A 17,998-nucleotide genomic window follows, 5' to 3' on the forward strand; every position below is an offset into this window, starting at 1 on the left:
TGACTTGAGTACATCAAAAGTACCATTAGGTTGCCCATCACTTAACTGCCACCATTTAATGATGATGTAATTCAGTAATGGCATTTTTATGACATTTTTGAGTCTTGTGGTAAATAATGAGGAATTACAGGGCAATGCTAAGTATTATCATTTGCTTAGTTAAGTAACGTGCAGTTCACAATGCAACTGTTCATCTTCTAGGGACTAGCACTTATTTTAATGTGGCCTTTAATATGGTCTGCAACAAATACAAAAAGACTCAATTTCTTGCATCAAGACATGGGAAGAAACTTCGCACTCCCATCAATGACAAGGGCATGTGCAAGTGAACTTCATGCACTGCTTAACAAGGCTCCATGCAATTGTGCATGCACTGGTGGCATTACAAGTAGATGCATCCCTGCAACATATGATTACGTTACAGCCCCTGAAAGAAAAAGTTCACCAACCTGTAAGAACAAAATCTGAAGCCAGTTTGAGTCCCAATAGCTCCGTGTCATCTGAAGAGAGTGTGCTTTTCTCAAAAATAAATGAGAATCTTTGCAAATCTCAAGACTACAGTACCACCATGGCACAGCACACCTGGGAACAAACAGACATCTCCCTCCAATGCCAAGCACCTAGGTCATGGGAGACAAATCTAAGTTGCTATTAGAAGGCAAGGATTGTCTCCATAGGAAGTGATCATCCTGTGCTTCAGTAAATGTTAGGGCAGTAATAAATGCTAGAGCACATTTCATCAATGTGTTCAGTAATATTATGCTTTGCAAAAAGTTACACTGATGCTCAAACCTCCTTGAACAGATTCTTGGAGACAGAAGAATTAAATCATGTTGTAATGATGAGAAGAGCAGCAATGCAAAAGCACACTTTGTTAAACACACAAATATAGATTCCACAGGCAGGTTCATCATTTGTCTTCTGTTTTGCAAAGAGATGAGTCAGTACTCAATTCTTTTTACACTGAAGCAAAATGCTTCTCACAGACTGAACAGAATCTAGTGTGACAACAAAAGTTTAAAGAAATCTATGCAGAGTTTATGAGGGGGTACAAAGACTTACGAACCAGTAGTCATTACAGATGCAGTTTCGTGTTACAATGCACATAATACTGTCTCTGAGGAAGCCAGCTCAACTACTGAATGAGAGTAGTGTTTGATTTTTCTACCATATTGAACATGGATTAGTAACTAAACAGTTTGCTAATGACAGGACCAATCATTCAACATGCTTTGTAATCCACAACTTTGTGTTTCTGCATGCACTGCATTGCCTTTACACCAGATATAGAGAAGACATATTGAAAAGTTCTGGTAGCAGGTGAAGATCATGCTTACCAAAAAATATTAAGGAAGAGTGATACGTGCAACACTTCAGGAATACCAATTGAAGACAGTCACATGACAAATGGCTTGTGCAACCTTTCTTGCAGCATGGTGTCTGTTACAACCAGCTCACTAATAGAGTGACCACAGTTAAGCAGCAAACATTATCATTAATTGTTTCTCTGTGGACAATCCTAGGTTGTGATACAGTAGGGGCAGCAATCAAGCTCCAGCAAGATCTCACAAGGATATTTATGGAAGGTGGATCTTCACTATGGAAATTGTGCAGCAACAGTGTGAAACTACTCGAAAATATCCCCTCAGTGGTGCAAGAAACACAACTACCTCTACGGCTTGACAACAATGAGGATGTTAACACACTAGGCTTACTCTAGCTTCCAGCATCTTGTGAACAGTGTCAAACCAGCCCCTGATGCCTACAGCTTCACAAAATGCACTGTATTGTCTGTCACATCATCCAATTTTTATTCATTCGGATTAATTAGGCCCATTGTGACCACATGCAAGATATTTTGCAATGACCATGGCAATGTGAGTTATTGTGGCACAAGCCCTCACCTTAAGAGTTGCACTCCTTGTGGCAGACACTATACAGTGTAATTTGTATGACAGACAGCAATTTTATTGATCATAGAATCATTGCTGGAGGGACACCTGTCAGCATAAATAAGTCAATACAAGAACTGGTGGATTGTCAAACGAATCATCATTTGATTCTGTTTCATGTACCAGAGACCTATCTGAATATTACATAGCTACAAACTTACTTTTACATTACACTGCACAAGCTGTGATACATGAGCTTAAAAACATGAAGTCAGTTTTATTAAATTACTAAGCAATGTGTGTGTGATACTCTTGATACCTAGAGACAATAAGACCCATCTACGAAGTGCATGTGATATTGATTTAAAAACCAGTGAAGTTATTTTAAGAAGATTTTAGGAAGTTTGTCCGGCCACAATTGTAGCAAGAGGTGTGGCTCTTTTATCATTTTAGAAAGGTACTTGGATGTGTAATTGCTATACATATAAATAATTTTGTAAACATTTAAGTGATAATTGGCATTTTAATGAATACTAAATGTCGTGGCGTGCACAGCCACAAAAACGCAACAATCGGCTACCGCAGCAGAATTAAGTGCAGCTGCAACTTAGTGCCGGCACCTTCCACCAACTGGCACTAGATACGCTTCCGCCAAACATTCAATCATCCACCAACTATGCATGCACACATGTGTTTTTCCGGCACAGATGGTCACACTATGAAATAACCATCCACCAGTCAGGTATCGCCAACGGCTGCCATTCATCACTCTGGAATCAGCGGAGGAAGACTGGAGCTGCTGGGTTAAATAGCCGAAAGAAAGGGAAACCGGCGTCTCTCGACCCGGCCCAGACTGCTGCCTGGAAGATACTTCAATGCAGCTGGAACATCCAGGTGCCACATCTTCACTATGCCAGCCATTGACCCCGGACTCTGCGCCCCTGTATTTCATCGGCATCTGCCAGGAAACATCATGAGAAACCCCCCACAAAGAAATGTAAATTCAGTTCAGTTGCTAATATTTTGATTCAATAAGGTGGCATATTCTTTGGCTTGTCATAAAATTTTGGTAGCAGAAAAAGCCTTTTGTTTTTGAAGAAAGTTTATCTTTCTGTAAAATTAAGCGTTGGCCTAGCTCCTTCTAATAAATTTTTTTGTTCACACATGGGTGTTAATCTGTTTATATAACACAAACTGTGATATAACCTATTACTTTGGTAATGTTATGTATTTCACAATGTCTATAGTATTTATGAATGATGGTGGCTACCATGAAGTTACTTTTTAGTTCAAATAAAGGATTTACTCTTTTATATGGTTTCAGATTTCTCTCTCTCTTGTGCATGAGATCTGGTGCAGGTGAATGCTGCATTTCTGTAGGGTTTGACAATAGCTGCTTTATCATGCTTCACTGTACCTGCTGATTTGAGTTGTTTATTCCATGCTGTCTCATTCTGGTTCAGTGATATGCCGTGCCCTTAGATCTGTGAGCACTGTGAGAACTGCCATTACATCAATAGAATGAAGATGAAGTTGAGTGTCATTCAGATACTGTATACAATGTACAATCTTTAGTTATTAAGGGGAGTTTCTCTTCTAAATGAAGAGTCTGTATTCTTTGTTAAACAATTTTGATTGTTCAACAGAGAATTTAGACTTGAGGTAACATTTCAGTTACCAGTGCAGAAGAAGTTGCAAAGGTTGTTGGGTGAGGATACCAACTGGAGTGCAGGACATAATGATACCAAAGTCATAGTAAATAGGGTGCGTAGAAAGGAGTTTACTTCATTAAGTAAGTTGGAAGTGTGCAGGGCAGTACACCAAATGAGGAAGTGTTGTAGTGGCTGAAACCCATGGGCTGATGAATATTGTGGGCACCCTGGAAAGAGGCGAGGAAGGAGTGTCGTGTTAATTATATGCTACAAAATCTAACTTTCTTGCTACAGGTGAAACTCACATTTGCTCTGCCAGTCTCTGACGTGCTCGATGAAGCTCCTCTCCCCTCCGCTCTTTGCGGAAGGGGTTCCTGATGAGGTCCTGATGGACAGAAAAAGAAATTTTGAGTTAATATAACGTACATTTTTTCTGCAAAAGGAAAACCACCAAATAAAATAATATTGTTTCAACATGAAATGAAAGAGAACGGAATCATTTATTTAAGAATTTTCAAATTCCTACTGATAAGTGAATGATGAGCATCTAATCTACTCAATTATGCACAAGAATCAACATTACTAACAAAGTTCCAAAACGGCAGAACTTTACTCTGGTTGGAGGATGGCTATCTGAAGACCATCTAGGGCAAACAAACATTTACTGTCAGCATTACAAATAATTACTGAACAAATTTTAAAATTTGAAATCCTGTAGTAATCTGCCTATTAAAACATACAACCTTATGTTACAGAGTTAACTCACTGTGGCAAGTTCTATAGTTACAAACCGTGAGTAAGACTGTATATGCAGCCACACTCACTGCAGGCATATACTCACAATATATTAATCCAGTCTTTTGCAAACAGAGAACTTAGTGACTAGCAAAAAGCTTCACGCACAATTTCAAACAATCATGAATTTTTCTCAGGAATACCCAACACAAAGTTATAGGAAAAATGTTTATCGCTTACAGCATTTCTGCTGTTCATGCAGTAAAACTGCCACACCAAACACCTACAATGTAACTCTCCTTTCTTTAATTACAGATGAGTACATGCAGTTAGGAGAATGAGTGGCAAATGGGTGGGGTATTTCTCAGCTGGATTCTTTGTAGAGGTGGGGCAGCAAGAACAGCTGATGGTTATGGCAACATGACGGAGTAGGAGACATAATAGGATTGAGGTGCAAGTGGGTGATGTAGCATCTGGCTGCTGCCTTAAAATCCATCCTTATTCCACACAACGGAGGGCTGTCTGTTGCTGCCATGTTAAGGAGCCTGAAATCCAAACTCAGTGCTTAACATCTTGCCTGTGACAGCCACTGAATAGTGTCCATCCATGAGCCATGTGACATTGGACAACTTTCCAGTATTCCTCCAATACTCAGCCTTTATAGCTCACTGCACAGTGGAGCACCACCCAATCTAAATTCCAGACATGACATCAGTTATCTACTTTGGAGTGTCGTGACTATTCCTAGGAGTGCAGAACACAATATTGGTATTTCAAATGCAGCCTATACTGATGGTGCCTACAGCAGTGTTTGTCAGTTGTTACAAGACAGAGTGCGGGAATGTAAGCTTCAACAATAGTTCTCATATTAGTGCCAATCTTTTAGTGGATCATGACAATGTCTACCTTCCTTCACTAGAAAGCTGTTTCATTTGCTGCATATTACCATGTCCAATGTGTGTTGCAATGAAGCTCTATTCTTCTCGGCTACTCAGGAACATCTCTCTTATGGTGCATTTTTCTTTACTTTTCTGTCTCTGAAAATTTATTACCAGTGTGTTGTATTCCACCAGGTAGCCTACTTACCTGTGTTCATGTGCTTCCACACCAAGCTTGGATGGTTTTGCTCCAAGTTTAAAAAACATTGCTTTGTTTCCTTTTGGTTGCAGATTACTATACACTTTTGCTCTCTCATGTTCTATGACTCTCTGCCTCATTTTTACCTGTTTTATCTTGTGCCTGTCTGGTGCCACTTCATCCCTTCATTCTAGTATCTTTCTGCCTGTGTCATTCCACCACATAATCCCTCCTTCAAGATGTCCTGGCCTGATTCCTGTATTTTTCTTCCAGGTCTGCACCTCCTAGATGGCACTGCCATCTCCTCCATGGGGATAACAGCTTTCAAAGTTGTTGCTGCTGTTATAGTCACAACCTTTCCTCTGAGTACAGCACACAACATTCAACTCTAGGATATCACCAGTGCACTTTGCAGGGCTCAACTTGCACCTTCAGGAATGATTCTCATTAGTGACAACCATACAGCCTGTTGGGACTATTTATATGTTGATTTCATTATGAAGCGGTTTCACTTGCTGAGTATTATCATGTACGTTCTGTGTTACAATGAAGTTCAAATGTTCATGGCTACCTGAGCATATTTCTCTTCTTGTGCATGGATCATCCACAACTGGTGGTACACAGGACCATGAGTGTGGGTGACAGGTTGGGCAAGGGAGTTCCCTGTATCATAAGGTAGATCATATATATCTTATTTCTGCTGATTGGATTCTTCATGGATTATTCAAGGGACTGCTCCATATTGGACTGTCAATACTGATGCAATTCCAAGAAACTATTAAGACATCCAAGACAAAATAATGGAAAAATACAATTGTCTCCACTACACCATCTCATAAGAAGAAAGAAAAATAGTACATTGGAGTACAGTACCGGTACATTTGCGAGAACTAATCTAAACTACAGTCAGGATTTTCACATGGTTTTCTTTAATAGATACATGGGTTGGTTTTTATAGCCTCTTACTGCAATGCCAGATATGTCCAGCCACAGATACTTAGTGTTAGCTGTGAGAAATGTAGAAACAATTTTGGATGTAAAGAAATTTTAATGAGAATGTTAATTTTTCTGAACAGTCTAGTTACAAGACACAGACAAAAGTTCCCATCCAGAATAAGTCAGTAGTGAACATATACATCCAAAACACTATGTGTAGCAAATAATGTAGTATAATATCTTCACTGACTTTGCCACCCACAAAGAAGTGAAAGATTAGAAGCTCCTTCCACAAAACATACTGTGCTCAGTTCTGTAGAAATAAAGCAGAAATACACATTTCTAACACCAACTGTCAGCCTCTGTGGGCAAATAGTATTAAAACTCAACACCACAACACATCACAGTAACACACAGAAATTGGACATTCCTTCAGACGTGGGGAGTCTGAAACAAACATTATGGTAGGTTCCTTAACTCCAAAGGTTCACAGAAGGGTTAAGGGAGCCTCTGAAAATCTTAGTAGCAAATACTTCATAGTGTAGTGCTGAATTTATTAGCTACAGCTTGTGATAAACTACATTCACACCCCAGTATTTCACTTCAGTTTCTACCCTAATAGGTCGTACAAAAATATTTAGTTTAGAGATTCAAATCATCCTCAATGAATGAAAAACGAGTACATAGAATATACTTTTCATTCAAGAGCAAACATCAAATGGAATACTTGCATTTGTAAATATTTTTTATGGAAGAATCATGAAAGTGAAGGTATGAAATGACATGAAAGAGTGCTTGGTAGTGGAGAGTTAATGCTTTCTCTTCATCTGTAGAATAGCCAACTTGCATTGGAGCTCTCATGTTACTTGATGCGATATTATTTCTTGGTCAAAGAGGCTTGGCATGCAAAGGTTCAGCTTAGGAAATTGCAGATACAAACAAAGAAAATCTCCTGTGAATATTAGTACTCTTATTTCTACAATAATCCAATACTTAAGCAAGGTCAGATACCAACAAGTGTACGGAAAGTGTTTACATGTGCATTATCTGATATCTGATGCTCACAATGAACTTATTTCTAGTTGTCATGTCACTGGTGCCATATTGGAACACAGAGAAAGTAAAATGTGTTTCTCAATTCCTGTTGCTGCCACTCCTGATTCAAATTACACTGAAAAGCAACTTTCACCCTGCATTACATTTACTGTGATAAGGAGACTGATAAATGTCAAACACTTGACTGATTTTTGGAATTTGTAGATTGTAATCATAAAACAAAAATTGCTATTCCACACATATTTCAATGAACACTTGTGAAACATTCAATTCCTACTAATGAATGCCACAGACGTGATTGTTTTGTTTTGTTTTACTATGTTTAAACACTCAAGGTCATAAGCACCCATGTCAAAACTATGGAACACAAAAACAGAGGAGTTGCGCTACTGAACATCAATCCCAAATGACATAGAACAAGACAGCTAAAAGCATGGGCATGGAGAAAGGGCTACAGAAAACACCATACAGAAACGGAGGACCTTCACCATATTGCTTTGACGGATAAAACGTAACACTCTGTCGATAGCCAGCACCTCATTTGCTAAAATGACTTTGATGGCAAACCCAAACAGGAACATAAATCATTCAAAAATTGAAATTGCATCAGTACGCGAGAGGCAACTAAAACATGGAACAATACGTACATAGAAGTGGGGGAGAAACACTTGTCAGATGATGATGGCAAAAAAGGCAGTGGCCAATGTAAGAAGTAGGAAAGCTAGAGATTGCAAATCAGGATATGAAAGGAACAGATTAGATGGCCTTGGATTGTGTGATATGAGATGGGGAGAAAATGATCTTTTACTCAGGGACTCAGGGGAAATCAAGAGTGATGAAAATGGAATAGTAATATTGATTGGACAAAAGGTGAAAAATAGCGTAATGAAGGTACAATATATTGATGGAGGACTGATGATGGTAGGATTGAAGGGTAGTTCAAAAGATTTGGTGTTAATACAGGTATATAGTCCAACCAGCCAGCATTAGATGAAGTTGAAGAAAATTATGAGGAAATATAAGAACTCCTTGATAAAGAAAATAGGAATGCCTGCCACATTATAATGGGGGACTGGAATGTGGTGGTTGGTAAAGGAAGAGACGAAGATACAGTAGGAAAATCTGAATTAGCAACAAGAAAAGAGAGGTGAGTGACTACTTACTGTAAAGAAAATTCATTAGTAGTGGTCTAACACATTATTTGAACACCACAAAAGGAGATGTTACACATGGCTATGAAATTTGAATAGGGAAAGATATCAGTTGGAATACATCCTCACACAAAAAGGTTTAGGAACTGTTTGAAGAATGCCAAAGCTAATCCAGGAGTGGATATAAATTCAGACCACAACCTAGTAGTGGGAGAAATGCAAGTGTAGTTGATAAAAGTCTAGAGAGGTAAAGCAAAACGAACATAGAAAGATTCAAAGAGGCAGGAAAAGCATCAGATTTAGAAAACAGATTGACAGAAAAATATGAAAGAGGTAGTGTTGATGGAAGTGTTAATGACAAATGAACAAAAATGAGGGAAGGACTCATGGACTCTGCCAAAGAAGTACTAGGAACTAGAGCATCCCAAAGTAGCAGGAAAGAATCGATAACAGAGGACATGTTGAAAAAGATGGAAGAACGGAGAAAGTGGAAAAACATAGGAACTGAAGTAGGTACAAGAAACTGAATAATGAATTAAAAAGAGAAACTGAAGAAGCAAGGGAAAAATGGATGACACAGAAATGCAACAAAATAGGGAAAATGGAAAAAGAGAGAATTATGAAATGATGTATAGGCTGGCTAGTGAGAGAGGTTTTTAACATAAGAGAAAGTGGAATAAGATGGAAAGAGCAGATGGCACTCTAGCAGAAGAAACACAGGAGGCTTTGAACATATGGCAAGAATATATTGATTGTCTGTATAAGGGGGATGAAATACAAAATGAAATACTGGTTATGTAGAAGGTGAGAGTTTGATGGCTTGATCCACATCTGGCAGGGGATGGGAATTCTACCTTGAAACAGGGCGATTTCACAACCTGATAGCTGAATTTAATGTCTCATGTTTGCATGGCTATGTCCTTCACGGAGCAAGGGGTAAAAATAACAAACTATAGGTGCCAGATAGGAGATTGCACAGTTTGCAATTAGCCAGGAACTTGTAAGCAACTGCGTAAGACACTTTTTCCTTTACCCGGATCTCCCAGACAGCCCACTCATCACGATACATGGGACAATCTAGAGAGGAGGTGGCATGGTCACCATTGCAGTTTATACAGTGGGGAGAAGTGGTGGCCAATCGCCCTCGTGCACATCCCTACCAAAGGTTACACATTTGGCTGGCTGATGGACAGCTATGATATCTTGATCAGAGAGGTACAACTGGATTTCAGCCTCCGTCAGATGACTGAGTAGCCTAGTGTAAATAGCACTAAGGGAAGAATTCAGAGTTCTATGGGCCTGTACATTAGCAGGATAGATGTGGAGACGTGAGGCGGAAGCAATTGTTGTGCTTAAAATCAGAATTAGTCTCTAAAAGCAAAGTGCCATTCCATAGATGAGAGCAGGATTCACAGGGTCAACAACTGCATAAACATCTTTGTGAATAATGAACAGATCTACCATCTTCACTATGTGAGACCACGAGGTACCGTGGTGCAGCTGGAAAGGTCTTTGAATCATTAGCCTCATTCTGTCTAGGTTTTTGTATACACTGAGTGTGAAGATGACTGGCTCATTGTGACAAAATCCTGAATGATTGATAGCGTCTTCAACGGCACGCTCCATCGAACTGGGGGCCACCTTCACAAGGGAGCACACCCGCCTTAGGTGATTGGTCACACCTCAGGTCACACCTCCCGAACACCTTACAGATGGACCAATCAGCAATTTGGGAAGGTTGTAGCTCAGGCAATCACCCCTCCTTGGGTCTGGCCTGTACCAGGCTTTATGTACAAACCCTGCCTGTCAACCTGGGAATTATGCAGTACCCAGTCACCTGTTACATGTCAGATGCATGTCATGGCCATCAGGAGCACACAAGGAGGAAGAAGAAAAAGATTAACCTCAAAAGCCAAAGCAGAGTAACGAGAGGAGGAGGGAAACGAAGAAAGGGAAATGAAATGAAAAACAGTGGAGACCTTAGCAAGAGCTCATCACAGATATGCTAGTTTTCTGTCAGTAAAATTACTATAACTAAATACAATGAAAATTGCAAATATATTTATAAGTGATATTTAAATTTGTAGATAGCACAGTGTACTCAAATTCTGTAAAGTAAATTCTGAAGTAAACAAATTTCATGGAAGAGACGAATATCAGTAATCCTTTTTTCTGTGGGACGAAATGCAGTTGAAGCAAAAGCATCTAGAATCAGGGTGGTGAGCACTGAATTTTGCACAGGAAACAAAGCATTAGCAGAAACTGTACTATTGGTAAGTAATGTTTATATTCCTGTCCTCTGTCTAATGGGAAGGCAACAAACTTCAATGTTCACATGTTCTGTAATGCAGGATAACATTGCACGTAATACACAACACAAGTCAGTATTGTTAATAGTGGGCTGATGATACACTTATGTATACTACCACATTCTCTGAATCAACCTACTGCACCACAAGCTGTTAATTTGATCTAATTTTGCCAGCACTATCTCATGCAACAAATAGTACCATAGGATAAACCAGCAGAAAAATGCTCCTGTTGGAGCAAATAAAATATGAATATGTTCCTCTTTGAAATACTGACAGGGGACTGGAGAACCAGCGGCCTCAGTCTACATTCTGCCTACCTCTCCAAACATTTTTGTCTATGAACATATTTCCACTATTTTAACACAGAATATTCTAGAGTTTTACCTGTTCTCTCTCTGTAGAGAAGCCTTCATACTCAGTATCTCCCTCTCACTGTCACTGTCACTGCCTATGTCTCTGTCTATCTACCACTTTCTCATTTTCTCCCACTGATTTACAGTATATCCCACTGCCACTGTCTCTGTCACCTCTCTCAATTACACTGTTTGCTTTTGTCTTTCTTTGATACTCCCACTCTCTCCACAACACATTAACAGTTCAAAAATTCTGGTGCATCCAAGTTATTTTTCCTCTTAAGCACTGGTGTGTAAAATTTTGGTATTGTACACACACATCTTTTGTTTTGACTACACTGCCTCCTCTCTCTCTTTCTCCCACAGACTGTCTTCGTTTATCTCTCCTCCTCCTTTACTGCCACTGTCCCACTGACCGCTAATATCTCTTTTTCCACTTCTCTAAAGAAATTCCCATCACTTGACTTAATTGTTCATTTGTTTTACACAGTCATGATCTCAGCTTCATAGCTTTTCTCAAGATCATGTTGAAATGTTAAAATACCTTTACCCTGTCTGTACTCATCTTTTAAGATGAAAAATATTTTTTTGATGAGTTTTATTGCAGGGTATGAGTACTTGTCTAAGATACGAAATCTGGATCACATTGTGCACAGTTGAAAACCAGAACTGGCCTTTGGAAATAGAAATATGTTTTTTCAGTGATGACATGTCACAGCAGGGCAGACATTTTTTAACATTTCAACATACACACAAGGTTTGCTATAAACCCAATGTCATTATTGTGCAAAATAAAAGCACACTCAGAAGTCAAATGAAGGACATTTGTGACAAAACATTTTATCATTTGTTTTACTTTATCCGATATTTTGCTCATCAATTGCCATTCATTGAAAATATCTGGCTTGTGATTTGTACCATAAAAGAGTAAAACTATAAGAAATATTTTACGGAATTTCCAGTCTTTCCAGTATTACAAAATTTTTGCCATCATTTTCTTTCCAGATATATTAAGATCCTTGTTACCCAATTTTTTCTTACTGCAATACCACTTTGGCCATATCTTTATAGGTATCAAGTGTCCATTGTTTAGAGCAAGTGATCGTAAAGCTTCATGGTGAAAAAAGTCTGACTAAAAGCACAATTTTGTGACATGAGAAATCATTAATTGGCCCTAGAACCCTTGCCACATGTCTATGGCATCAGACAAAACTACATTTATGCATCAGACCAGTAATTACATGCATATTTTGCAGCAAAAGTATGACAACTTGGAACCACTGGTTCTTAGTAACAAGTAATGTTATAAATAAATGTTTTGATGTTCCCTGAGAATGTCATCTTTAGAACATACAGTAAATTTTTCCATTATTTCCCATCAAAAAGAAATGAAAGTGACAAAAAATGGCTCTGACCACTAGGGGACTTAACTTCTGAGGTTGTCAGTCCACTAGAACTTAAAACTATTTAAACCTAGCAAACCTAAGGACATCACACACATACATGCCCGAGGCAGGATTTGAACCTGTGACTGTAGTGGTCATGCGGTTTCAGACCGAAGCGCCTAGCACTGCTGGGCCTACCCGGCTGGCTAACTTTTACATTTTTCCCTGTACTGTACGATAGTTGCAGTACCACAATTCTTCCTTCAGGTATACAAAATGTCACTAGAGTGATGTCTATCCAAAACACAGGACCATTAGTTCATTGATCAACATAACCTGAGACTTGACCCACAAAAATTGAATTTTTACACACAGCTTTTTTGAACATAGGGGTGCTTCACACTGTCAGGCTTAAACCAATTGCAATTGTAGAGGTGTGGTTGGTGTTCAGTAAGAAATTATATTTACACTATTTAATCCCAATGAGCACATTTTCTTTATCTCCAATATTCCTCAGACTGTCATGTTTCATGTCAAACCTTCTTTAAAATGACAGTAAAATTGGGTTAGTATAACAATACAATGAAAATCAATTTTTAGCTTATGCAAGCTTCCAGAGCCAGACCAAGTACGTTATATTTTCAATACAATTGGGTTGCTATATTTCTAGTTAGAATCCAGCCAAGTGTCACACTCCATGACCGGTCCTCACTCTCAGCAGCCCTGATTACAATGGCTGAGCAGCTTCTGAATACTGCACATTCCTGTTCTTGATATTAAGCAATGCTGAAGTTCATTTAATGAACAATATCCGCTATATAGAGGACAACTGGAAGCTAGGGTTTTGGAGTGAAGTGACAAATTATTATCTTCTCCATGGCAATCTGATGGCTGGATTCAGTTTGCGAAACCCTATGTTTGCTTTACCTGCCATCATCTTCGTGCCAACAATGACATGCACAGGAGGCATGCCATACAATATGCTAGTCCTCCTCATTAACTTGTTCTGTCCATATTGCACTTTAGAAAATGCTAAATGCAGAAGGATAAGCATATATTTGACAGTACTCTGTACTGTCTACAGCAGAGGATGATTGCAGAGACAATGACTGTTTGAGTCAGTTCAACAATGCCAGCTGTCATGAAGTGGAATTATGAGGAAATGATATATGGACAGTGACATTCCTGAAGTGTGCCTGTATGCCCATGTTCCAGCCTGAAGGCAATGGTTTATCTTAAGGATGAGATATCAAGGTGGCTTCACTCCAAACCCGATATCCACTATCTCCACCTTCTCCAGTATCGACTATCCAGGATGGATGGATGAAAGTGTCCCTAGAGGAGTTCAAGCCATCAAAAATGAGAAGGGTGGGCACACCCCATCTTCAAGTCCACTAATATGTGCCCTTATGCATTGGAGTCCGTAGTGTGTAGAGTAGGAACACCAACCTCTGACGGTGGGCACTTACTGTTACTCACCTAGTGCGGCTGCATCTGGAGACCTAGTACTGGGGCCGGCCTCTGGTTCCCGGTCACGCTGACTGGCCTTGCGCTTAGCACCACCAGCTGTAAATACACAGCGAGGAAAACTTCTTTAAAAAATCTTTATCTACTGCTTTAACGATGTGTTCCTATTATACCTGCAATGACTGGCATATAAGGGTATTTTAACTTACTGAGCTGTACTGAGCCTACAACCGATTTCAGCAGCCGTTATTAAGAAACTGAAACCCATGTTCATTGCATGTCTGTAGAACAGAAAGCACAAAAGAAAGAAGGAAAGAAAGAAAGAAAGAAAGCTTTCAGCATTGTCCTCAGGGAAAGAAATTTTATGAACTGTGCTTATACACGACACTCCAGAAGAATGATGCACAGCCCTATGCCCTATTAACAATAAATTACTTTCTTTTAATATCAAGATTACAATATGAAAATAGTGTTACTAAACAATTCGTCATACATAAATGTACGGATATTGGTCATTAGATTTATTTCTATTTTGTAAGTGGTGACGTATGTCTTTTTATAAAAATGTGTTGTAGCAAAGACATTAATTATGAATTGTAAAGTAATTATAAAAGAGTTTCAGAAAAGTATAGAAGGTAACGTAAAGAAGATAATTTGTCAATTGACTAAATCACTACACTCCAACACATCTGGCTGTAGTGTTCGGAGAAAAAAAAGACATGAAACAGAAGCTGTGGTTGACGGAGGAGTAAGACAGGTGTTGAAGTCTTGCACAACTAAACAATCAAGCACAAAATGTGAGATTAAGTGACCACAGGCTAAATTTACAGTCTGCCCACACCACTTGTCATAGCCAAGCACCAAAAATGTATCGAACCTAGGTAATTTATAGATATAGTGCCTGTTCTTTTGGTCACACTTCCATAACAACAGACACCATACCTTTATAAACACAGGTGCCTAATGGCATATTTGCCTTTCAGTCCAGATGCACTATGTTGTCTGCTATTCTACAGAAATACAGTACACCTGCAAGCAAAGAAAAATAACATACTGGGTACAACATGCTGTAGTGTCCGTCATATGGATATTTGGGTTAGACAGGAAACACGCTCTGACAGCAAGTGTAATTAAGGTGACCACTCATGTAAAGTGAAGAATCTCTGTCCAAATCCCAGTACAGAAGAAATTTTCATCTGCCACTATTCTGTTGTTTCAATGCCATATTTAAGTAAAAGTCAAATTTCTTTTGTTAGCCATGGATAAAGGTTCATTCCAAAAATGTTGGATGTAACTACAGTGCTTAACAACAGACATCCCCGTCTTCTCATTTGTACATATGTGTGCAAATAATCCTGCAGCATGAGAAAAAAAAATGCTGTGAAAAAACTGGTACAATACATACACACTGATGAATTAAATTGTGAGGATCTGAACAGTGAAGTTTGGAATACATTTTGATTGGTTGTGGATGAAAACAGCACGTCAACTATGTACATATACTGCTTTGCATCAATGTGTTTCCAGTAGGAACTTCTCATTTAAAGCAATGCATTTGTATGAAAACCCACACTGACACAGCTATTTCAGTGATACTGAACATATTAAACAACAGTATAACAACGATGTGTGTAGCCATGTGTGCAGAAGGCACAAGTCCTTCTAATGCCATTTCTGGTGAAGGTTTCAAAGAACTAGGCCAATGATTAATGGATCTAGGTGCAGATTCAGCACTTCATATGTACTGAATACATCAGTACAGCACCACAAATATCAATGTTGTCTGCCATGTCTTGTGCTTGGAAACAAATCTGTTCCATCCATTAACAGTAGTTACTGATAGCAACATAATGCCTATCTTATCATCTTTGAGTTTGTATTCAGTACTGCCCAGTTCTGTCTCAGGATTGTTCTTCCACCCCTATTAGTTCTACATGAACAGTGACCCACAGAACTATGGATAATGTAGCTCACTTAAAATTGGCCGATATGCAACTTTCCTACGGGTTCACTGAATGCAGTGGAATGATTCAACTGTGCTGAGCTATTCCCACTGCAAAGGCCGCCACATCACAATTTCATCTATGTGCAGTAGCATTAACCTGCATTTTGTTTTTTGATGTTTGCATATTTAAACTCTTACAGTTTTGTAAAAGTTTTTCATGGGAACAATTGTGATATGGGTATCAAACTAAATCAGTTATAATTACATTGTTACTGTGTGACAAGCTGCTGTAGACTGTGTGTCCCTTATACCAAAATATTTAGGCAATGCTAAACAACATCTAGACATGTGTCTGTGGAGTTCTGGTTCACTATTTATACTTTCTTCAACCCTGAATATTTTGTGACATTGTTTTCCAGTTTCGTTAATTAGTTCATGTAAGTTACAATTTCAGTATACTGTACATTCATTAATAAGCAAAAATACATGTGTCACAATTTAACTTTAAGGAACACCAACCTAGTCAGCTTTGTAGACCAGTTGTTCCTGACACTGAATAAGTAATTATTTGTACATTATTTACATAGTTCAAAATCCATTAATTACTTAAGTTACTATTTCATGACACCACTTATTCCTGTACACTGACACTCTTTTCTAAAATTCTGATAACTGGTAGTCTGAAATTTTCTGTATGTGGCGGCTTTCTTAAGTTCCCAAAATAATTTAGCTCAAAGGAAGTATTGAAATGTAAATTTTTTTAGTTTCTGGAAAACAGTGACTGTTGGAAATCGGGGATATTTTGTTGAATATAGACTAAGAGGCACCATGTGGTGTAAATCAAAGATAGAATCACTTGGTACATGAAAGAGTTAGTAATAAAACTCATCTGTTTACCTTTATAATCATCAATATCATGATCAACAATACTATCAACATCAACAACAAAGACAGTAGGAAGGATGAAGAGCATCCGTCGTAGTCTTCCAAACTCAAGTTCAAAAGGGAATTCTTCAGAGGCACCTTGAATGTGAACTCATTACTAAAGTTTGGTAAACAGGAAGAACTTTAAATTCTCTTAGACAAGCATGAAGTACAATTTTTAGCAGAACAAGTAACAATTTCCAAAAAAAATGATACAGAATCTAAAAAACCACAAACTTTTTTGAGGAGAAACCAGCAAAAAAATTATAAAAGATATCCCAATACTTGGTACTGCCCTCTATATTCATAAAAAGTTTGAATATAATGTGACAATCTCATTCAGAAAGACACACTTCTCACAGTGAAATGCAAAAATAAACAGTGTACCTTCTAATTGCCACATTCCAAATAATGATGATGATAAGAAAAATACAAGTGAAGTAGCAGCATTTGACAAGATTTGGAGGACAAAATATCAAAAGCTACAGAAGCAGCTTTTGTAATGCTACTAGGGTATTTTAAGAGAATATCCATCCCATAAAAGATGGAAAAAAAATGGCTCAGGACTTACTAATCTTCATATAACATTCAGTTGATGTTTATGTCAACTTCTTTCATAAAACTGCTAAGAAAAGTAAAAACGTGGATATCACCAAATATAATACTAGAGGCACTGCAATGAGATCAAGTGGCTATTTCTCAAAACAATACTAAATATATTATGCATGTGAAAGTAACAAGAAACAGAGAATTAGTCTCTGATCATTACATCACAAATTAAACTGTAATTTCTCCCTATTAAAAACCACAAGAGACAGCAAAAATTGCTAAAAGATAACAGAGAGAGGCTCAACATCGCAAGAGAGAAAATACAACATTTTCAAGAAGAAATTAAAATAGAAAAATCAGGAAAATAGGAAGAATTATCCAAAGCAATCAAAAGGGCAGTGAAGAATGTATTAGAACAACAAAAATGAAGATAGCCTGGTGGAATGAAACCGGTGAAAAAGCTGTTGCAGAAAGAACAATAGAAAGGAAAAAAGGAAATGTTCTTGGAAGACTAAGCACTTTGATGAATTTGAAGTGCAAAGGAAAGAAACTGAAAGAATAATA

The 17,998-nt window shown here is 38.2% G+C and overlaps 1 protein-coding gene across 1 annotated transcript in view; it reads right to left on the reverse strand.

The window, feature by feature from the left end:
• The window catches only part of LOC126440357 (circumsporozoite protein-like), a 155,611-nt gene that overhangs the window by 124,078 nt on the left and 13,535 nt on the right, over window positions 1–17,998 (reverse strand). The window contains exon 3 of the mRNA XM_050090647.1: window positions 14,029–14,115. Coding sequence (XP_049946604.1) covers window positions 14,029–14,115 — 87 coding nt within the window. The remainder of the gene's footprint in view (window positions 1–14,028; window positions 14,116–17,998) is intronic.

This window comes from Schistocerca serialis, unplaced genomic scaffold, assembly GCF_023864345.2.
Source record: "Schistocerca serialis cubense isolate TAMUIC-IGC-003099 unplaced genomic scaffold, iqSchSeri2.2 HiC_scaffold_1362, whole genome shotgun sequence".
Lineage (NCBI taxonomy): Eukaryota > Metazoa > Arthropoda > Insecta > Orthoptera > Acrididae > Schistocerca > Schistocerca serialis.